General features: G+C 43.1%; 1 protein-coding gene across 6 annotated transcripts in view; it reads left to right on the forward strand.

The window, feature by feature from the left end:
* The window catches only part of OSBPL6 (oxysterol binding protein like 6), a 327603-nt gene that overhangs the window by 221926 nt on the left and 89141 nt on the right, over positions 1-16536 (forward strand). For all 6 annotated transcript variants that reach the window (XM_073577451.1, XM_073577453.1, XM_073577449.1 and 3 more), the window contains 2 exons: positions 4512-4644; positions 13433-13536. In XM_073577451.1, coding sequence (XP_073433552.1) covers positions 4512-4644; positions 13433-13536 — 237 coding nt within the window. The remainder of the gene's footprint in view (positions 1-4511; positions 4645-13432; positions 13537-16536) is intronic.

A 16536-nucleotide genomic window follows, 5' to 3' on the forward strand; every position in this document is an offset into this window, starting at 1 on the left:
TTAGTTATTGCCAACACCTGTTAGGTGCCACAGGTAAGTTACAGGTGCTGTTAATTACACAAATTAGAGAAGCATCACATGATTTTTCGAACAGTGCCAATACTTTTGTCCACCCTCTTTTTTATGTTTGGTGTGGAATTATATCCAATTTGGCTTTAGGACAATTCTTTTTGTGTTTTTTCATTTAAGACAAATTAAATGAAGATAATAATAACAAAGAATTTGTGTTTGCAATAATTTTCAGGAAGAAACTGAGTATTATCTGACAGAATTGCAGGGGTGTCAATACTTTTGGCCACAACTGTATGTTTTATTCTTGAACTAGCCACTCAAGTCACATCGTCATCAGTAGGCTTTTAAATGTACCGTATGTGTATACACCGCAGAATTTCAGACTAATACATACCTGGCTGAAATGACGGTGCCGGATCCCCACTGATCTCATATTGATGTCCTATCTTTTGGACAAGTCATCAGTTGTTTAGTTCAGGACAATCCCTGTAAAGAGAATGTGTCATCAGGTTTTTGCCACCTAATTGTATAGCAGTATAATGTAGAGAGAGAGACCCTAATTCCAGCGATGTGTCACTTACTGGGCTGCTTGTTGTAGTTTTCACAGAACTGCATTCCGCCCATATTTGGTTTAAAGGGAAACTGTCACCAGGAATAACACTGTTAATCTGCAGGTTAACAGTGTTATGATGTTGTCAGAAAATGATCTTTATTCTCCCTGCCAGTATTTGGTATTCAGTCATAGGGACGGGGCGGCACCAGTTCAGTCACCGCTCTGAGTATGCAGAGCGACCGCTGTATCTGTAAGAGGAGGGCAAGGACGGTAGTCGTAGCCGAGGACACCAGGGCTCTGGTGTCCTGACCTCCTCCCACAGGAAAATCTTCAGCATCTACCGGCATACCTGTTCTGATTGCTGGTCCACGGTCATGGATTCCACTGCGGTGTGACCCAGCTCCTGCACACTTGATTCCAGTGCATAAGGATGGAATGACGGACACAGATACTGGTTCTGATGCAAAATCAACGCTTTTACTTTCTTCTTTAACGGTCCCGGACACATCAGTTACATTACAGTCCACACAGCATTCCTCCTGCTCTTTCCCTTGCTTACTTTCTGTATCCTCACGTACATTCTGGGGTCATAGCACCCTTGGTGGTACCACAGGTTCACTACTGTAGGACCGCAGTACATAGGGGATCCCGCTCATCCGTTTCGCCCCGGACTTGCCAGCTTCAGTCCTATTGAGAATCTGCCCCATCGTGAACGTTCTGCGCCCTGCACGGTTTTTGGATCACGTTTCCTTCTCTGTTCCTGCTGCTGTCATACTGTAATTCCCCGGGTGCTCCGGTCTTATCCAGCACCCGTCTGATTGTGCCCGTGTTTCTTCTCTTGAATAATGTTATGTAGCTAATGTGGCGTCCTGGGCTTAGAGCCCTTGTGGACTTATCAGGCGTGCTCGCCCTTCTGACTAATTCCTACACTAGCTAAACCCATAGCAGCACCTCCGACAGTTGACAGTGTGTGCTCTTACTAAACGATCTAGAAACTTCCTACAGCTATACCTAACAAGGCCCCACTAGTATGCCCCATCTAGTGGCCCGTTCCAATATTACACTTACCCATCTCTGAACGCTATACTATAAGTGCCCTCCACTATTGAACCCCCGAGGATGCACTAACTTACCCTAATCTTATACACTAATATACAGCATACAATACAATAGGCATAATAAAGCATAATATCTTACAGTATGTACAGTATGGTAACACATAATGTGGCAATACATATAAAGAGAAGACTGAGAGGAGACTTAATAGCTGTCTACAAATATCTAAAGGGCTGTCACATTGTAGAAGGATCAACTTTATTCTCATTTGCACAAGGAAAGACTAGAAGCAATGGGATGAAGCTGAATGGGAGGAGACACAGATTAGATATTAGAAAAAACTTTTTGGCAGTTAGAGTGATCAATGAGTGGAACAGGCTGCCACGAGAAGTGGTGAGTTCTCCTTCAATGGAAGTCTTCAAACAGAGGCTGGACAGACATCTAACTGGGATGATTTAGCGAATCCTGCTTTGAGCAGGGGGTTGGACCAGATGGCCCAGGAGGTCCCTTCCAACTCTACGATTCTATGATTCTATACCAATCAGACAGTCAGTAATACACTGCCGTGTAGCAGTACCGAAACGCAATAGCATATTTACATGAGAACCCTTAAAGGGGAAGGAAGCCTTAAAGAGATGTTCCATTCCAATCCCCTACATATCCATGCTCCCAACACTGACTGACACTGACTCTACATTGCGGCCGGCTGTCAGTCAGCCGAGGGCGCGGTTACAGCAGAGGATCTGAACCAGCACCAGCGCCTCCCCCATGACTGAATACCGAATGCTGGTGGGGAGAAAAAATTTTTTTTTTCTCCCAGCTGCATTTGGCTGCATGCAGATGCCGAGCAGCGTTAATAACGCTGTTAACCTGCACATTAACGGTATATCTGCAGGTTAACAGTGTTATTCCTGGTGACAAGTTCCATTTAAGTCCACTCATCTCGTATTGATGACCTATGTTTTGGATACGGTAATTCCTCAGTTGTTTAGCTTGTTTTTAAAGGGTTTGTCTCAATCTGTCATTAGGTTTTTGCCAACTAATAGGAGAGCAGCATAATGTAGAGACAGAGACCCTAATTCTGGCGATGTGTCACTTACTGTGCTGCTCACTGTAGTTTTGATAAAATCACAGTTGTATCGCTTGGAGATTATCACTAGAGGGCTAGTAAACCTGATTCCATGTTGTCCTCCATATATATGAGTGAGCTCTGTATAACCTCCGCCACCACCACTGATTGGCAGCTTTCTGCCTATGCACAGTGCACACAAAAAGCTGCCAATCAGTTGTGTGGGCGGGGTTATACAGAGCACAGCATTCAGAGAACTGGTAGATTTGCAGCAGATAAAACAGTAGTTTTATCAAAACTGCAGTAGGCAGCCCAGTAAGTGATACATCACTGGAATCATGGTCTCTGCTGACGTATCATGCTACTCTCAGATGGGATAGCAAACTAGTGACAGATGCTCTTTAATGAGCACTCCAAATTCTTTTAAATTTAGATCTTTTTGTTTTGATTCAATGTGTAAATTGTAAGAATTTTCTTTCGTTTGTGAATCATTTTGGTTTGTGGTGAATTTAGAATCTGACCATAAGTGGTACAGAGGTTGCGACTCTACCCAAGTCCTGAGTCTAAAAGGCCTCTCTGCACATCAGAGGACAACGGGTTCATATTGAATATTGGGGTCCAGGAGATTCAAATTCTCCATCTGAACCTAACTGGTCTGTTGTGCCATCACTGGTAAACAGCGGTGATGCACTGACACCCGTGGCATTCCTAATATCTGCATTATTATTCATGTTGTGGCTTTAATGAAGGGATTTGTTAATTTTAATGGTTATGCAAGTGAAAAAAATGATCAGTGTGAGTCAGTGGTAAATATAAATGAGATCAAAATGATGTATAAAATATTAATATGCAGCTGTATGGTGTGCGTGGGTGGCCAGTAGCTCGTCTGTCGTGAGAAGTCAGACCTTGTAGTTTTGACCTTTTGATAGAAAACGGTCCCTGGTTCTCCATTGGTTTACAAACATGGATGGATCCGTGGACTGCTAATGATCTGAAGATGAATACTTTTACTGCAAAAACAGTGACCGAGTCAAAAGTCGTAAAAGGTTGTTATAATCTAGAGCAAGAGGCTTTGGAGGATGATAATGTCTAGATGTCTGTGGAATATGGTGACTCTGTATAAGAAACTAAAGCAAATAAAAAAAAATAATCCAGCATTGAGAAGCGATGACAAAACATTTAAAAAGGTTGTCCGACCTTTGGCTACAAGTCTGCAGTTACTCTATGTGACTGCAGACTTGTGAATCCTCACAAAGTGCACACTGAACGCTGTAAGGAATCTCCTGTGTCGGCATCAGGACTCATGTGAAAGCAAGTATTTGGTTTGCATACTTCCTGACACATTCCAACTAGACGTGTCCGGCCTTGCGCAATACACTTGCATTGAGTGAGGCCGTGCACGTCTAGTCCGCATGTGACCGCTTATACTGTATGCAAATTGCATCCCGGCGCCGTAGAATTCACAAGGTTTTTCAACTCTGTAGTCATATAAAGTGACTGCAGACTTGTAGCTTAAGGTCGGACAACCCCTTTAAAGGACACTTTTTTTTTACTATTCGTGCAATCTGTTGCTCCTCCATCACAGTCTGGTATGTGAGAGTGTCCGCCTCCAGTAGGTGTAAACTCCTGAAAATGATGCACGTTCACTCTTCTTGCACCATTACAGTCTATATCCCTGTCGGCGAATACGCCTGAATCCCATTTTGCAGTGGGTTTGGACATATGGGGCCACCAAGCATACACAAGGTGAAAACACCATAATAATTGATGTTATGTCTCTTTAAATCCAAGAGGTCTTAATTATTTATTGTTCTTCCTTAGGTTCCACAGAATAATTTCTTGTGGCAGTCTCCTATCCCTTGCAGTAGCAGTCTCCCCGCCACATGTACCACTGGTCAGAGTAAGGTTGTGGCATGGCTACAGGACTCGGAGGAAATGGACAAGTGTGCGGAAGGTAGGTGCGCGGTTAGGGTTGACTGCAATCAGACTATTTAGTTATCTGGATATAATCCACTCCCATAATGATACGGTACTACTGTATATGCTCGGGCAATGAAGAGGACCTGTCACTTGCTATAAATATTCTCTTGAATCCAGCATTGGATTTTTTTTTTGTCTGTGCACCTCTCTTGAGGTATGGCCTCTCTTCTATATATATATATATATATATATATATATATATATATATATATATATATCTAGTCTTTAGTCAACTAGGCGGGAACCCAGTTGAAGGCAACACCCACTTGGACAACAAGACCAGATTTACACGTTGGAAAGAACAGGCCATATCTCGGGAACGGTGAGGCATGGAAACAAAAGAAAAACTCTAGATTCAGGAGAACAGTGGCATTTATACAGTGCCTTGCAAAAGTATTCGGCCCCCTGGAAGTTTTCAACCTTTTCCCACATATCATGCTTCAAACCTAAAGATACCAAATGTAAATTTTTGGTGAAAAAATCAACAACAAGTGGGACACAATTGTGAAGTTGAATGAAATTTATTGGTTATTTTAAATTTTTGTGGAAATATAGAAACTGAAAAGTGGGGCGTGCAATATTATTCGGCCCCTTTAACTTAATACTTTGTTGCGCCACCTTTTGCTGCGATTACAGCTGCGAGTCGCTTGGGGTATGTCTCTATCAGTTACCTGGATACGTGTATTTGGGAACCATTCCATTGTAGATTTTGCTTTATGTTTTGGATCATTTTCTTGTTGGAAGACACAAAGGTTCAGCCGACAGCACACAGATTATTCAGCGGGATGCACGCTCCAAAGTCCCAGGACCCATGAGGAACAATAGTACCAACAAAAATGTAGAGGGAACAGCATCCAGTCCGGGTGAAAAATGTAATTCCTTTTTTCCCTTCACCCATGACAGCACCACATGAGAGAGATCCGCCCCGCCAGGACAGGAACCTACTGAAATATAAGGGGCGGCACCTCTCCCCCGCTTCAGTTGGGTTCCTGTCCTGGAGCGGGATCCCAGGCTGACAGCGGCGGTGCCTGCCATGGATGAAGACATGGACCCAGGGCCGTCCCGGCGCAGGAAGAGCAGGTCAGCTTACCTGCAGCGCTGGCCGTCGGCGCCTGGAAGCGCAGTCCCCGGGGTTCCTCCAGCAGGCCCCGGGTTCGTGCGGGTGCGGTAAGGCGGCCTCCATTCGGGGCGCTCCTCCGTGCCTCCCTCCCCCTGCGCGCGCGCCCGCTCGCTCCTTCTCCCTGGGACAGGGGAAGCCGGGCGCGACTTCCGGCGCCTGACGTCAGCGGCGCGGTGCAGCTTGGGTATGCGCCGGCTGACGTCACGGACGCGACGGACATGGCGCCTAGTGCGGCGCCGGCCACAAAAGAAGAAAAAAAAAAAAGAAGAAGAATGGCCGGCGGTCGCAGGGGGGAGGGTCAAAAGGATCGCTCACCGGGGCCTATTTAAAGGAGGCAAGGAGCAGAACGGCCGGGCTGTTACAATGGGGTCACAGCAGGAACGCTCACCGTCCCCACTGTCTCTACCCCCGTCGCAGACCTCGGCACGGAAGCACGGTAGCCGTTCGAGCGGTAAGAGCAGCAGCCGTCCGAGCCACAGATCAAATGATTCCTCGAGATCGAGAGAACACAGACCACATGCTCCAGCGCAGCCTTCCAGCCCGGTACCTGATTTTGTGGGTGGTGAGTGGATCTTCGTGAATGTTAGACCATTACTAATAGGGTCCTTTTTGTGTGTTATTTGCTTCCTTAGGTGAAAGGCAAAAAAGCAGGGAACAAAAGAAATAATAGGGAGTGTGCGATATGCCAGAACCCCCTAGCGAAAGATTGGCAAAAAAACCTTTGCGCAAGCTGTATACAGCAAACAGTGGCGGAGGAAGTGCCGAGCCTAGCAACTCACCTCAGATCTGTCATAAAATCAGAGGTGGAAGATTCACTTAAATTATTATTAAAGAAAAAGAAAAAAAGTAGAAGAAACTCCCCAAGTTCTTCATCAGACTCCTCCTCGTCCGAATATCAGGCTGAGCGCATGTCCTCTTCCTCCTCGGATAGCATCGGCACGTAGGGTAAGTGACCTGCAGGCCCTATCAGTTAGTCCACCGTATACCCAGGTATACCAGGACAGAATTGTCCTAAAAACAGACCCTGCTTATTTACCGAAAGTGGTGTCGGATTTTCACCATAGCCAGGAAATCGTCCTCCCCTCCTTCTGTGAAAATCCGAAAAACCCAGGAGAGGAGAAATTCCATAATCTAGATGTGAAAAGAGCCCTCTTAGAGTATATATCAGTAACCAGCCAGTGGAGGAGGTCCCAGTCCCTATTTGTAGCCTTCCAGGGTGCCAGGAAGGGTTATGGAGTATCGAAAGGGACTATTGCCAGATGGATTAGGGAGGCCATTAGTGTAGCCTACTCAGCTAGTGGTGTTCCGATTCCTGATGGCATCAAGGCTCATTCCACCAGAGCCGTGGCGACCTCCTGGGCTGAAAAGGCAGAGGTATCAATTGAGCAAATTTGTAAGGCCGCTACCTGGGCCTCACCCTCAACCTTTTTTAAGCACTATAGATTAAATCTATCCTCCTCGGCTGACTTGACCTTTGGTAGAAGGGTGCTGCAAGCGGTGGTCCCTCCCTAAGGTGTTTCGAAGTCTCCAAAAATCTCTCATGTGGTGCTGTCATGGGTGAAGGGAAAACCACCATGGTTACTTACCGGTAGCCGGTTTTTCCGGAACCCATGACAGCACCCGTATATTCCCCCCCTTTTTCACCGTATGGGTGTGCACAATAGTCGGGTGTATTTGTGCGATGTGGTGTTGGATAAACATGTAACTATCCGGGAAGTCCTCTCAATGCTCTGTAACCAACTGAAGCGGGGGAGAGGTGCCGCCCCTTATATTTCAGTAGGTTCCTGTCCTGGCGGGGCGGATCTCTCTCATGTGGTGCTGTCATGGGTTCCGGAAAAACCGGCTACCGGTAAGTAACCATGGTGGTATTCTGCCATCAGTACAACGTTTCGACCATAACAAGGTCTTTTTCAAGTACATCCAAATAGCATATGGAGCGACCTTATATAGTGTGGACAAACCAATCACTTTTTAGGTGACGCCCCTTAGTAATACATACACAAATGAGTCATAAAGTACATCAAATAGAAAAACTTTTTATTACAGAATAAAACAACCTTTGTAGAGATATATACATATATCAAAATTATTGTGGACAATAAACTAAAATCATAATAAACACAGCTCCCCGATGTCATACCCAATCCCCATTAGGCATAGCGATTACCATAGTGATAATACACCAATCACCATTCCAGATAGAAGTCTGCTCATATCAAGCTGTCTCAATGCCAATGAGAGAAGATCATGGCGTTGGCGCCAAGCAAGCAGCCTATCAGCGGTACTTACACATAAGATGGCAGGCAGGAACGTCACTCTATCAATCGTCTGCTCCAGGTTGCTGTGTAGTGCGGGAGCGCAGCCGCAGATAGGACGGGACCAGGACGAAGTCTCACGATGAAATCATGCCCGAAACACCGCACATGCGCGGCATCTCAAGCAGAGCGCAAACAGTGATAATAAGCCCCGCCCCCATCCACCCCCGCCCGCGCACCAACAGCATCACCTAAGTCACAAGCTAATTTAAAGGCTCACGCATGACAACTAGGATGCGAGCGCCCGTCAGAGTACAGGGGCAGTCACATGACCGGTCACATGACCAGTTGGCAGTCACATGACCGGTCACATGACCAGTCATGTAAACAAACCCCATAGATACCGACAAATGCCAACACATCCACATTGCAGCAGAGTCATACATTTAGATATACCAAATCCATGGTCAATTTCAAAGGCAACGTATCACTACCAAATTACAAAATTATTACATAGTCATTTGACCGGCATTAGATTAGGCTAAATTTCACATTTTATTCACTGACAATAATATAGCAATCATATACATGGAAAGGAAAGAGGGCACGGGGATCGAACATCACAATAAATCCACAAATTTGGCAAAACTTCAGGACTATTCAGTCCCCGTGTCCTCAAGTCGTTCCCATGCGCCAAATCTATGACAAAAAGATAAAAACAATATGTACAAATTAAAAACAGAGGATGATTCTGTACATCAAGGAAAAGGGCTCAAGTGGTGCAAATATGTAAATTATAGTCCACATTCAAACCCCTTGGTTGCAATGTGTCTAATGTAGAAATCCACCTAAGTTCCTTTATTTTTAATAATTTAACCCTATCACCACCACGTCTGAAAATAGAGACTCCATCGATAACCCTAAACCTCAATTGGTTGACAGAGTGTTTGCAATCAAAAAAATGTTTTGGCACTGGTAATTCTAAGAGCTTAGTCCTAACAGTGCTCTTATGTTTGCTGATCCTCGCTCTAATCTCCATTGTCGTCTCACCTACATACATGAGCCCACAAGGGCAAGTAATCAAGTAAATAACAAAACTAGAAGAGCATGTGTATCTTTCCTTTTATATAAAATTTTTTACCCATGCGTGGGTGAGAGAAACTATCACCCTTTCTCATGTTCCCACAACTTGCACATCCCAAGCAGGGAAAATTACCAAATTTTGGCGGGCACAACGTCTTCTGTATTGAAATTTTGGCCGAGCCTACATCAGCTTTCACAAGCTTGTCCTTTAAATTGTATCCTCGTCTGTAGGAAAGAATTGGTCTGTTAACAAATTCAGGAATTTGAGGTAAACCCCTCTGCAAAATACTCCAATGTCTATTTAAAATCCCTCCAATTCTACTACTCATTGGACAAAACGTAGATACAAATGGAACATGTTTAGATGTCTCACTATCCCGTTTATGACTCAATTCATTTGGCGTCAGATCAAGAACTTTCTTTTTATAGCGTTTAACATCCCCAATAGGGTATCCCTTCTTGGTAAATTTTTCACACATCTCATCGAGTCTAGTATTGAGTCTAGTCTCATCCTTCACAATTCTCCTTACCCGCAACATCTGACTCCAAGGCAAAGATTCTACCATCTTCCTCGGGTGATTACTATCATAAGAGAGTAGACTATTTCTGTCCGTTTCTTTTACAAAAAGATCAGTACAAAGAGCTCCATCGTTTTATACACCATAGTGTCAAGAAATTGGACTTGATCAATCAAATAAGTCAAAGTGAATTTTAATTCAGGGAACAGTGTCAGGTCTTTTGCAGACTCCAACAGGTTTTCTTCAAGAATGGTTGTGTATTTGGCTCCTTCCATCTTCCCATCAATTTTAACCATCTTCCCTGTCCCTGCTGAAGAAAAGCAGCCCCAAACCTTGATGCTGCCATCACCATGTTTGACAGTGGGGATGGTGTGTTCAGGGTGATGAGCTGTGTTGCCTTTACACCAAACATATCGTTTGGCATTGTTGCCAAAAAGCTTGATTTTGGTTTCATCTGACCAGAGCACCTTCTTCCACATGTTTGGTGTGTCTCCCAGGTGGCTTGTTGCAAACTTTAAACAACACTTTTCATGGATACCTTGAGAAAAGGCTTTCTTCTTGCCACTCTTCCATGAAGGCCAGATTTGTGCAGAGTACGACTGATTGTTGTCCTATGGACAGACTGTCCCACCTCAGCTGTAGATCTCTGCAGTTCATCCAGAGTGATCATGGGCCTCTTGGCTGCATCTCTGATCAGTCTTCTCCTTGTTTGAGATGAAAGTTTAGAGGGACGGCCGGGTCTTGGTAGATTTGCAGTGGTATGATACTCCTTCCACTTCAATATGATCGCTTGCACAGTGCTCCTTGGGATGTTTAAAGTTTTGGAAATCATTTTGTATCCAAATCCGGCTTTAAACTTCTCCACAACAGTATCACGGACCTGCCTGTTGTGTTCCTTGGTCTTCATGATGCTCTCTGTGCTTCAAATAGAACCCTGAGTCTATCACATAGAGGTGCATTTATACAGAGAATTGATTACACACAGGTGGGTTATATTTATCATCATTAGTCATTTAGGACAACATTGGATCATTGAGAGATCCACAATGAACTTCTGGAGTGAGTTTGCTGCACTGAAAGTAAAGGGGCCGAATAATATTGCACGCCCCACTTTTCAGTTTTTGAATTTCCGCAAAAATTTAAAATAACCAATAAATTTCATTCAACTTCACAATTCTGTTCCACTTGTCGTTAATTTTTCACCAAAAATTTACATTTGGTATCTTTATGTTTGAAGCATGATATGTGGGAAAAGGTTTGAAAACTTCCAGGGGGCCGAATACTTTCGCAAGGCACTGTAATTATAGATAAAAACTATATATTTACTGTAACTGAATGATATAGCTCAAATCTCCAGAGATTTGTATTGAGAGTAGACGCCAAGTACAGTACTTCACCAAACTACAGTATGGGACCCATACATATCTGAAGAAAAGAAGCAAATAAATCTTCTTGTTTAAGAGAAGATATCAATTTTTCTACCAATTTCCTCTTAATAGTCAAATTTTGCATCCAGGAATTTTCCTGTTTGCTAGGTACAGCCCTGAGATGCGCTGTGCGCCACAAGTGACAGAATGGAATAATTGACATTAATATTTATTTTTTTATTTCGGACAGCATTTCCTATTTTTAGTCTTCCATTCTAACAATATAAATCCTATTCAATCACAATTCTGATTTAATATGCCAGACAATAAGTAAATTACCGCTGTTCTGCGTTGTGTTATCTTCATAGAGGAATGTAAATGGAAAATTTGGCAGTGTCTACTGAATGATTATCGAGGGGGATGCTATGTAGCATTTTAATTATATAGATATGTCCATTATTTACTAAGATGTCATACGCTGCCTTTTTTCAGTTTTCATTGCAAAAAAAGTTGGGACTCCCCATGTAAAATTTAAGAAATACAAGAATACCATGATTTGGAAATCTCTTGTAGCCATATTTAATTCACAACAGAACATAGAACACACAAATAAGAAGTGTCCGATGTTTATTTCATAATGCGCCAATTGTTTTCTATAGTGACTTATCTAGAGTACGATGGGCGCCAATTCAAAATTCAGACCTGGGCCCCCACCTGCATATTAGTCAGATATATGGGTCCTTGTAGCTTGCCAGATCCTGTGAAGCCATACGTGTTCGCCCTCTCCTGTAACAATGTCCGCCATCCTGTAATAATATCTCTGATCCTGGCCCCCCCCTGTAATAATGTCCCCCATCCTAGTCCCTTGGTGTAATAATGTCCTCCACCCTGGCCCCTTCCAGTGATAATGTCCCTCATCATGGGCCCCTTACTGTAATATGTGTCTCCCATTCTGGTATAAGGCCACCCATCTGACCCTTTCCTGTAATAATGTCCCCTATCCTGGGCCCCTTCCAGGTATAAAGTGCTAAATCCTTGGCCTTTTTCTGGTATAATGTCCAACATCCTTGTACTCTTCCAGTAATAATGTCCCCCATCCTGATATAATTCCCCCCATCACCTTCCCTCACTACTATACCTCTTTTATAGCTGGCACAAAAGACAGCAGCTGACTTCAGCGTGCAAGCTGTGGGCAGCGCATGACATCACTGCCATGCGTCAACCGTGATGGTCATGCCAGTGTCAGCTGCCGGCTTCTGAATGTCCGGCAGTATGTATTGCAGGGCAGGGAGCCGGGGTGGGGGGGCTCTGCGCCTCAATACATTTTGGATGAATGCATCTGCGGTTGCACATCCAGCTTTACTAGCTGCTGGTGTTGGCGGGGCCCCCCTCCTGCATGGGCCTGATCACTCTCCACAATCGCGAAAGTTACACCGCTGGTTTTCTATTCGTTAAAGGTCTGGACTGTAGGCTGCCGGTTCATTACCCAATGCGTAAGCTGCCAATGCCATAGGCACTAATGCAGTCTCACTCCATCAGAGATGCAGGAACTGTGCGCTGATAACAAGCTGGATGGTCCCTCTCCTCTTAAATCTGCAAGACACGGGTTCATGGTTTCCAAAAAGAATTTTTAAAATTTTTTCTTCTGACCACTGAACAGTTTTCCATCTTGTCCATTTTAAATGAGCTGTGGCCCAGAGAAGACGTCAGAGTTTCTGAATTGTGTTGATACATGGCTTCTTTTCATGATAGAGCCATAACTTGTATTTGTGTATTGCACATCGAACTGTATTGACAGATATTTATTTTGGAAATATTCATGCTGTAATTTGCATGACTGAGTCATGCCCGTTTTTAATGTAGTGCCGATTGAGGGTGTGTAGATCACAAACATCCAATACTGACCTTTGTCCTTGTCCCTTGTGCACATGGATTTCTCCAGAATCTTTGAATCCTTCGATGATATTATTTACTGTAGATGGTAGAATATCCAAAGTGCATTTTTCCATTGAGGAACATTTTACTGAAATTGTTCCACAATTTTTAGTTACAGTTGTTTAGTCTGGTGAACGTCTGACTATCTTCGCTTTTGAGAGACTCTGCCTCTCTAACATGCTCTTTTTCTGCCTATACTTACTTTTACAGCCTTTTATAACCCTATGTCGACTTTTTTTGAGATGTGTTACTGCCAACGATTTCTAAATTAGTTAATTTTTTCAAATGAAATAGACAAATGTCTAAGCTCTCACCTTCTGATCTGTGTTCTATGTTCTGCTGTTAATAACATATGGTTATAAGAGATTTCCACATCGTTGCATTCTTGTGTTCTTTACAGTTTAAACAGAGTCCCAACTTTTTGGGAGTTGGGCTTATATGCAGGAAGTATACATCTTTTGAGTAACTACTTTGCGTTTTGCAGATCTGTCCCAGTGTCAGTCCAACCTGATTGAACTTAGCAAGCTGCTTCATAACCTCGAAATGCTGCAAAGGACTCAGTCTGCGCCCAATTTCATTGATATGCAGGTACAGTGAATTATGTCTCACATAATGGAGTTTATTCAGCTGGAAAGGTTATAAAATCCCCTAATGAATGACTCACAGAGCTGTATATTAATAGAGTACAATGCCTGGAAGAATGAAATGTATACTAATGGTACACCAATCCTAGCACAACACGCGCGGGAGCTCAGAAGGTCACAGTCAGTCTTGGCACCATAAATCTCCGAAAAGACTAGGTAGAAAAACCAAACAGCACCAAAGAGGAACACTTATTGACCATTTGTGGGATCCAGCCTTCATCTGTATCTATTTTTCAGCAGTAAATCAAAAACGTAATATACATAAGTTGAAATTTTCCATTTATAACTGCGCTTTACCCCCAGCCTTGTGATTTTAAGTGGTCTCCAAACTTCTCATAATGGTAGCCCTAAGATACTCTTATGATTTCCAACTGGGGTGGGGCATTATCCCATGCCATGTACTAGCACCAGGTAGCAGCAAGTAATTATAATAATAATGTAATTATCTAAATGTAGAGGTTGAGGGATGATATGAAGCTAGAACCCATGAAGACTATTTTTGAAGCAATATCGAAGAATTATCTTTGCTCATCTACTGACCAGTTCCAAAAGAACTTCCCGAATTTTCTCATGCCAGTGCCAATAGGGGATGTCCCATCTCCTAAAAAGTGTTTTTCAATATGTTTGAAAGGAAAAATAAAATATAAAAATGACTAATATGCTTTTGTTATGATTGAAGCCCCATTTTTCCAAAGTTAACACCTGCCTGTTCTACTACCGGGAATGGCACAAAATGGGGGTCTTCTTCCTCTCTCTGTATCAAAACTTAGCAAGCAAGTTGAGTTCATTAGCTAAAGCTGGTTCCCTGTCTCTGTAGCAGTTGTGATGGAGAAGGGGGCTGGCTTGGCTAATGATCTTAGCTAGACACGCAGCCCTCTCTTCTAACCACTTGTCAACACAAAGAGACAGGAGCTTCCTATTGGTGTCAGAACAGGTGGAGGGGAGGAATTTAAAATATTTTTTTTTTTTTGTAAATCACTGTTTTTTTTTATTAATGTTAATTTTATCTTTACTTTATTTTATACATCTCATGTTAGAAAGAGGTCAAAAGTAAAAATAAAAAATGTTGAGTTTTTAGTGGTTGATACCTTTTAGTGGCTCATTAAAACCATGATGACAGATAGCAAGCGCCAGTACTTTGGTCTCCTCGGCAGGCCTGGATATTGACAATATTGATTGAGGTCTGGTCTGGGCTTGTGATGTCCCCACGAGGTCTGAGGAGCACATTCCCTAATTGACATAAGTCCTTTTCGACACATTGATTCCTGTTCATATGAAAACTCCCTTTTTTCTATCTACTGTATGGACTTTTCATTGGACTGTAGTATCCCTCTTGGAAATCTGTAGTTTTTCTCTGTTATTACTCCAAGAGTTGTAGGCCTGACGAGTCTATGAGCCTTAATCCATCACCTCTTAAAGGGAATTTGTCAGCAGATTTTTGCCATGATATAAGAGCTGGGAGCCTGATACTAGGGATGTGTTACGTATTAAGCGGTGTGCTGTAATTTCAATATAATCAGTGTTATTTATCAGCAGGAGAGTTTCACTACAGGACTACAGCTCAGGCACAGAACAGTCAGGCTAATTTGTATAACCTCGCCCCACCACTGATTGGCAGCTTTCTGACTATGCACAGCGTACACAGAAAGCTGCAAGTCAAAGATGTGGGTGGGGTTATGCACAACCCAGAAGTCTTAGCTTCACTACATCTACATCAGACAAAAAATGTAATTTAATCAAAACTACAGCACGCAGCCCAGTAAGTGATACATCGCTGTAATCAGGGTCTCAGTCTCTACATTATGCAGCTATCAGGTTCAGAAGCAAAAACCAGGTGACAGATTCCCTTTAAGGGGCAGTGTAGGTACTCATTGGTCCTAACTTTTACATCCTAGACAGGTTGCACAATAAAAACTTACAGCATGTAGCAGGAAAGGAACTAAGTAATTAAAAAATATTTTAAAATTTCTGAGATTTTATAATATCCCATCATCGTATAGGTGCCATCCATCTGGTTACTGACCAACCTGTCGGTAAATGATACCTGGAGGGCAATGCTGGCATTATACCTTAATTGCCACTAATAAATGTTTGTCTGAATCGTAGAATCATAGAATCGTAGAGTTGGAAGGGACCTCCTGGGCCATCTGGTCCAACCCCCTGCTCAAAGCAGGATTCGCTAAATCATCCCAGTCAGATGTCTGTCCATAGAATCGTAGAGTTGGAAGGGACCTCCTTCCTTAGTGTGCTCTATCCTAATTGTGATGGTAACCTATCAGAGAAACTCCTGGCTGTTTTATGCTAACATTAACCCATTCTCTGCCCTAGACCACTAGGGCTGCTTACATTAACTACTTCCCTTCCCTAGACCACCAGGAACAGTAACATTACCCTTTACTGCCTTAGCCCATGAGGCATGCTTACGACCCTTTTCCCTAACCCAGACCACCATTGATGCTTAGAATATTATATCCCTAACCCAGACCACCAGGGATTTTGGCATTGACCTCTCCACTACAGTAAAGCACCGATGATGTTGACATTGGACCAGTCATTACTGAGATGTGGGTACTTACCACGTTAACAAGCTCATATCATTAAGTGAAACGTTAAACCCTAGACCTCATGGATAGTAATGAATAAAAGGTAACACCACTCGAGTCACATCCCCTTTTTATCGTTATATCTAGCACTTTTTGTGGGGTTAAAGTGACAAGCCTAGATAAGCTAAACAATGTAAAATAAAGTGAGAATCAAGTTCTTATTTCCAGCGGAAGGGTCCTTGAAGAAAGGCTGAGTTGCACAACATGCAGTCATACAGAGCTTCGCAGTCCTATTAAATAGCTTAGGGTATTATGTAAGCTTTTGATAGTAAATATTGGCAACACACAAAGCAAAGTAACCCAATAAAGAAAGCATGGGCGGCAGTGACACGTCAACAACA

The sequence above is a fragment of the Dendrobates tinctorius genome, unplaced genomic scaffold (genome assembly GCF_039654945.1).
Source record: "Dendrobates tinctorius isolate UK_male_01 unplaced genomic scaffold, ASM3965494v1 ptg000056l, whole genome shotgun sequence".
Taxonomy (NCBI): Eukaryota; Metazoa; Chordata; class Amphibia; order Anura; family Dendrobatidae; genus Dendrobates; species Dendrobates tinctorius.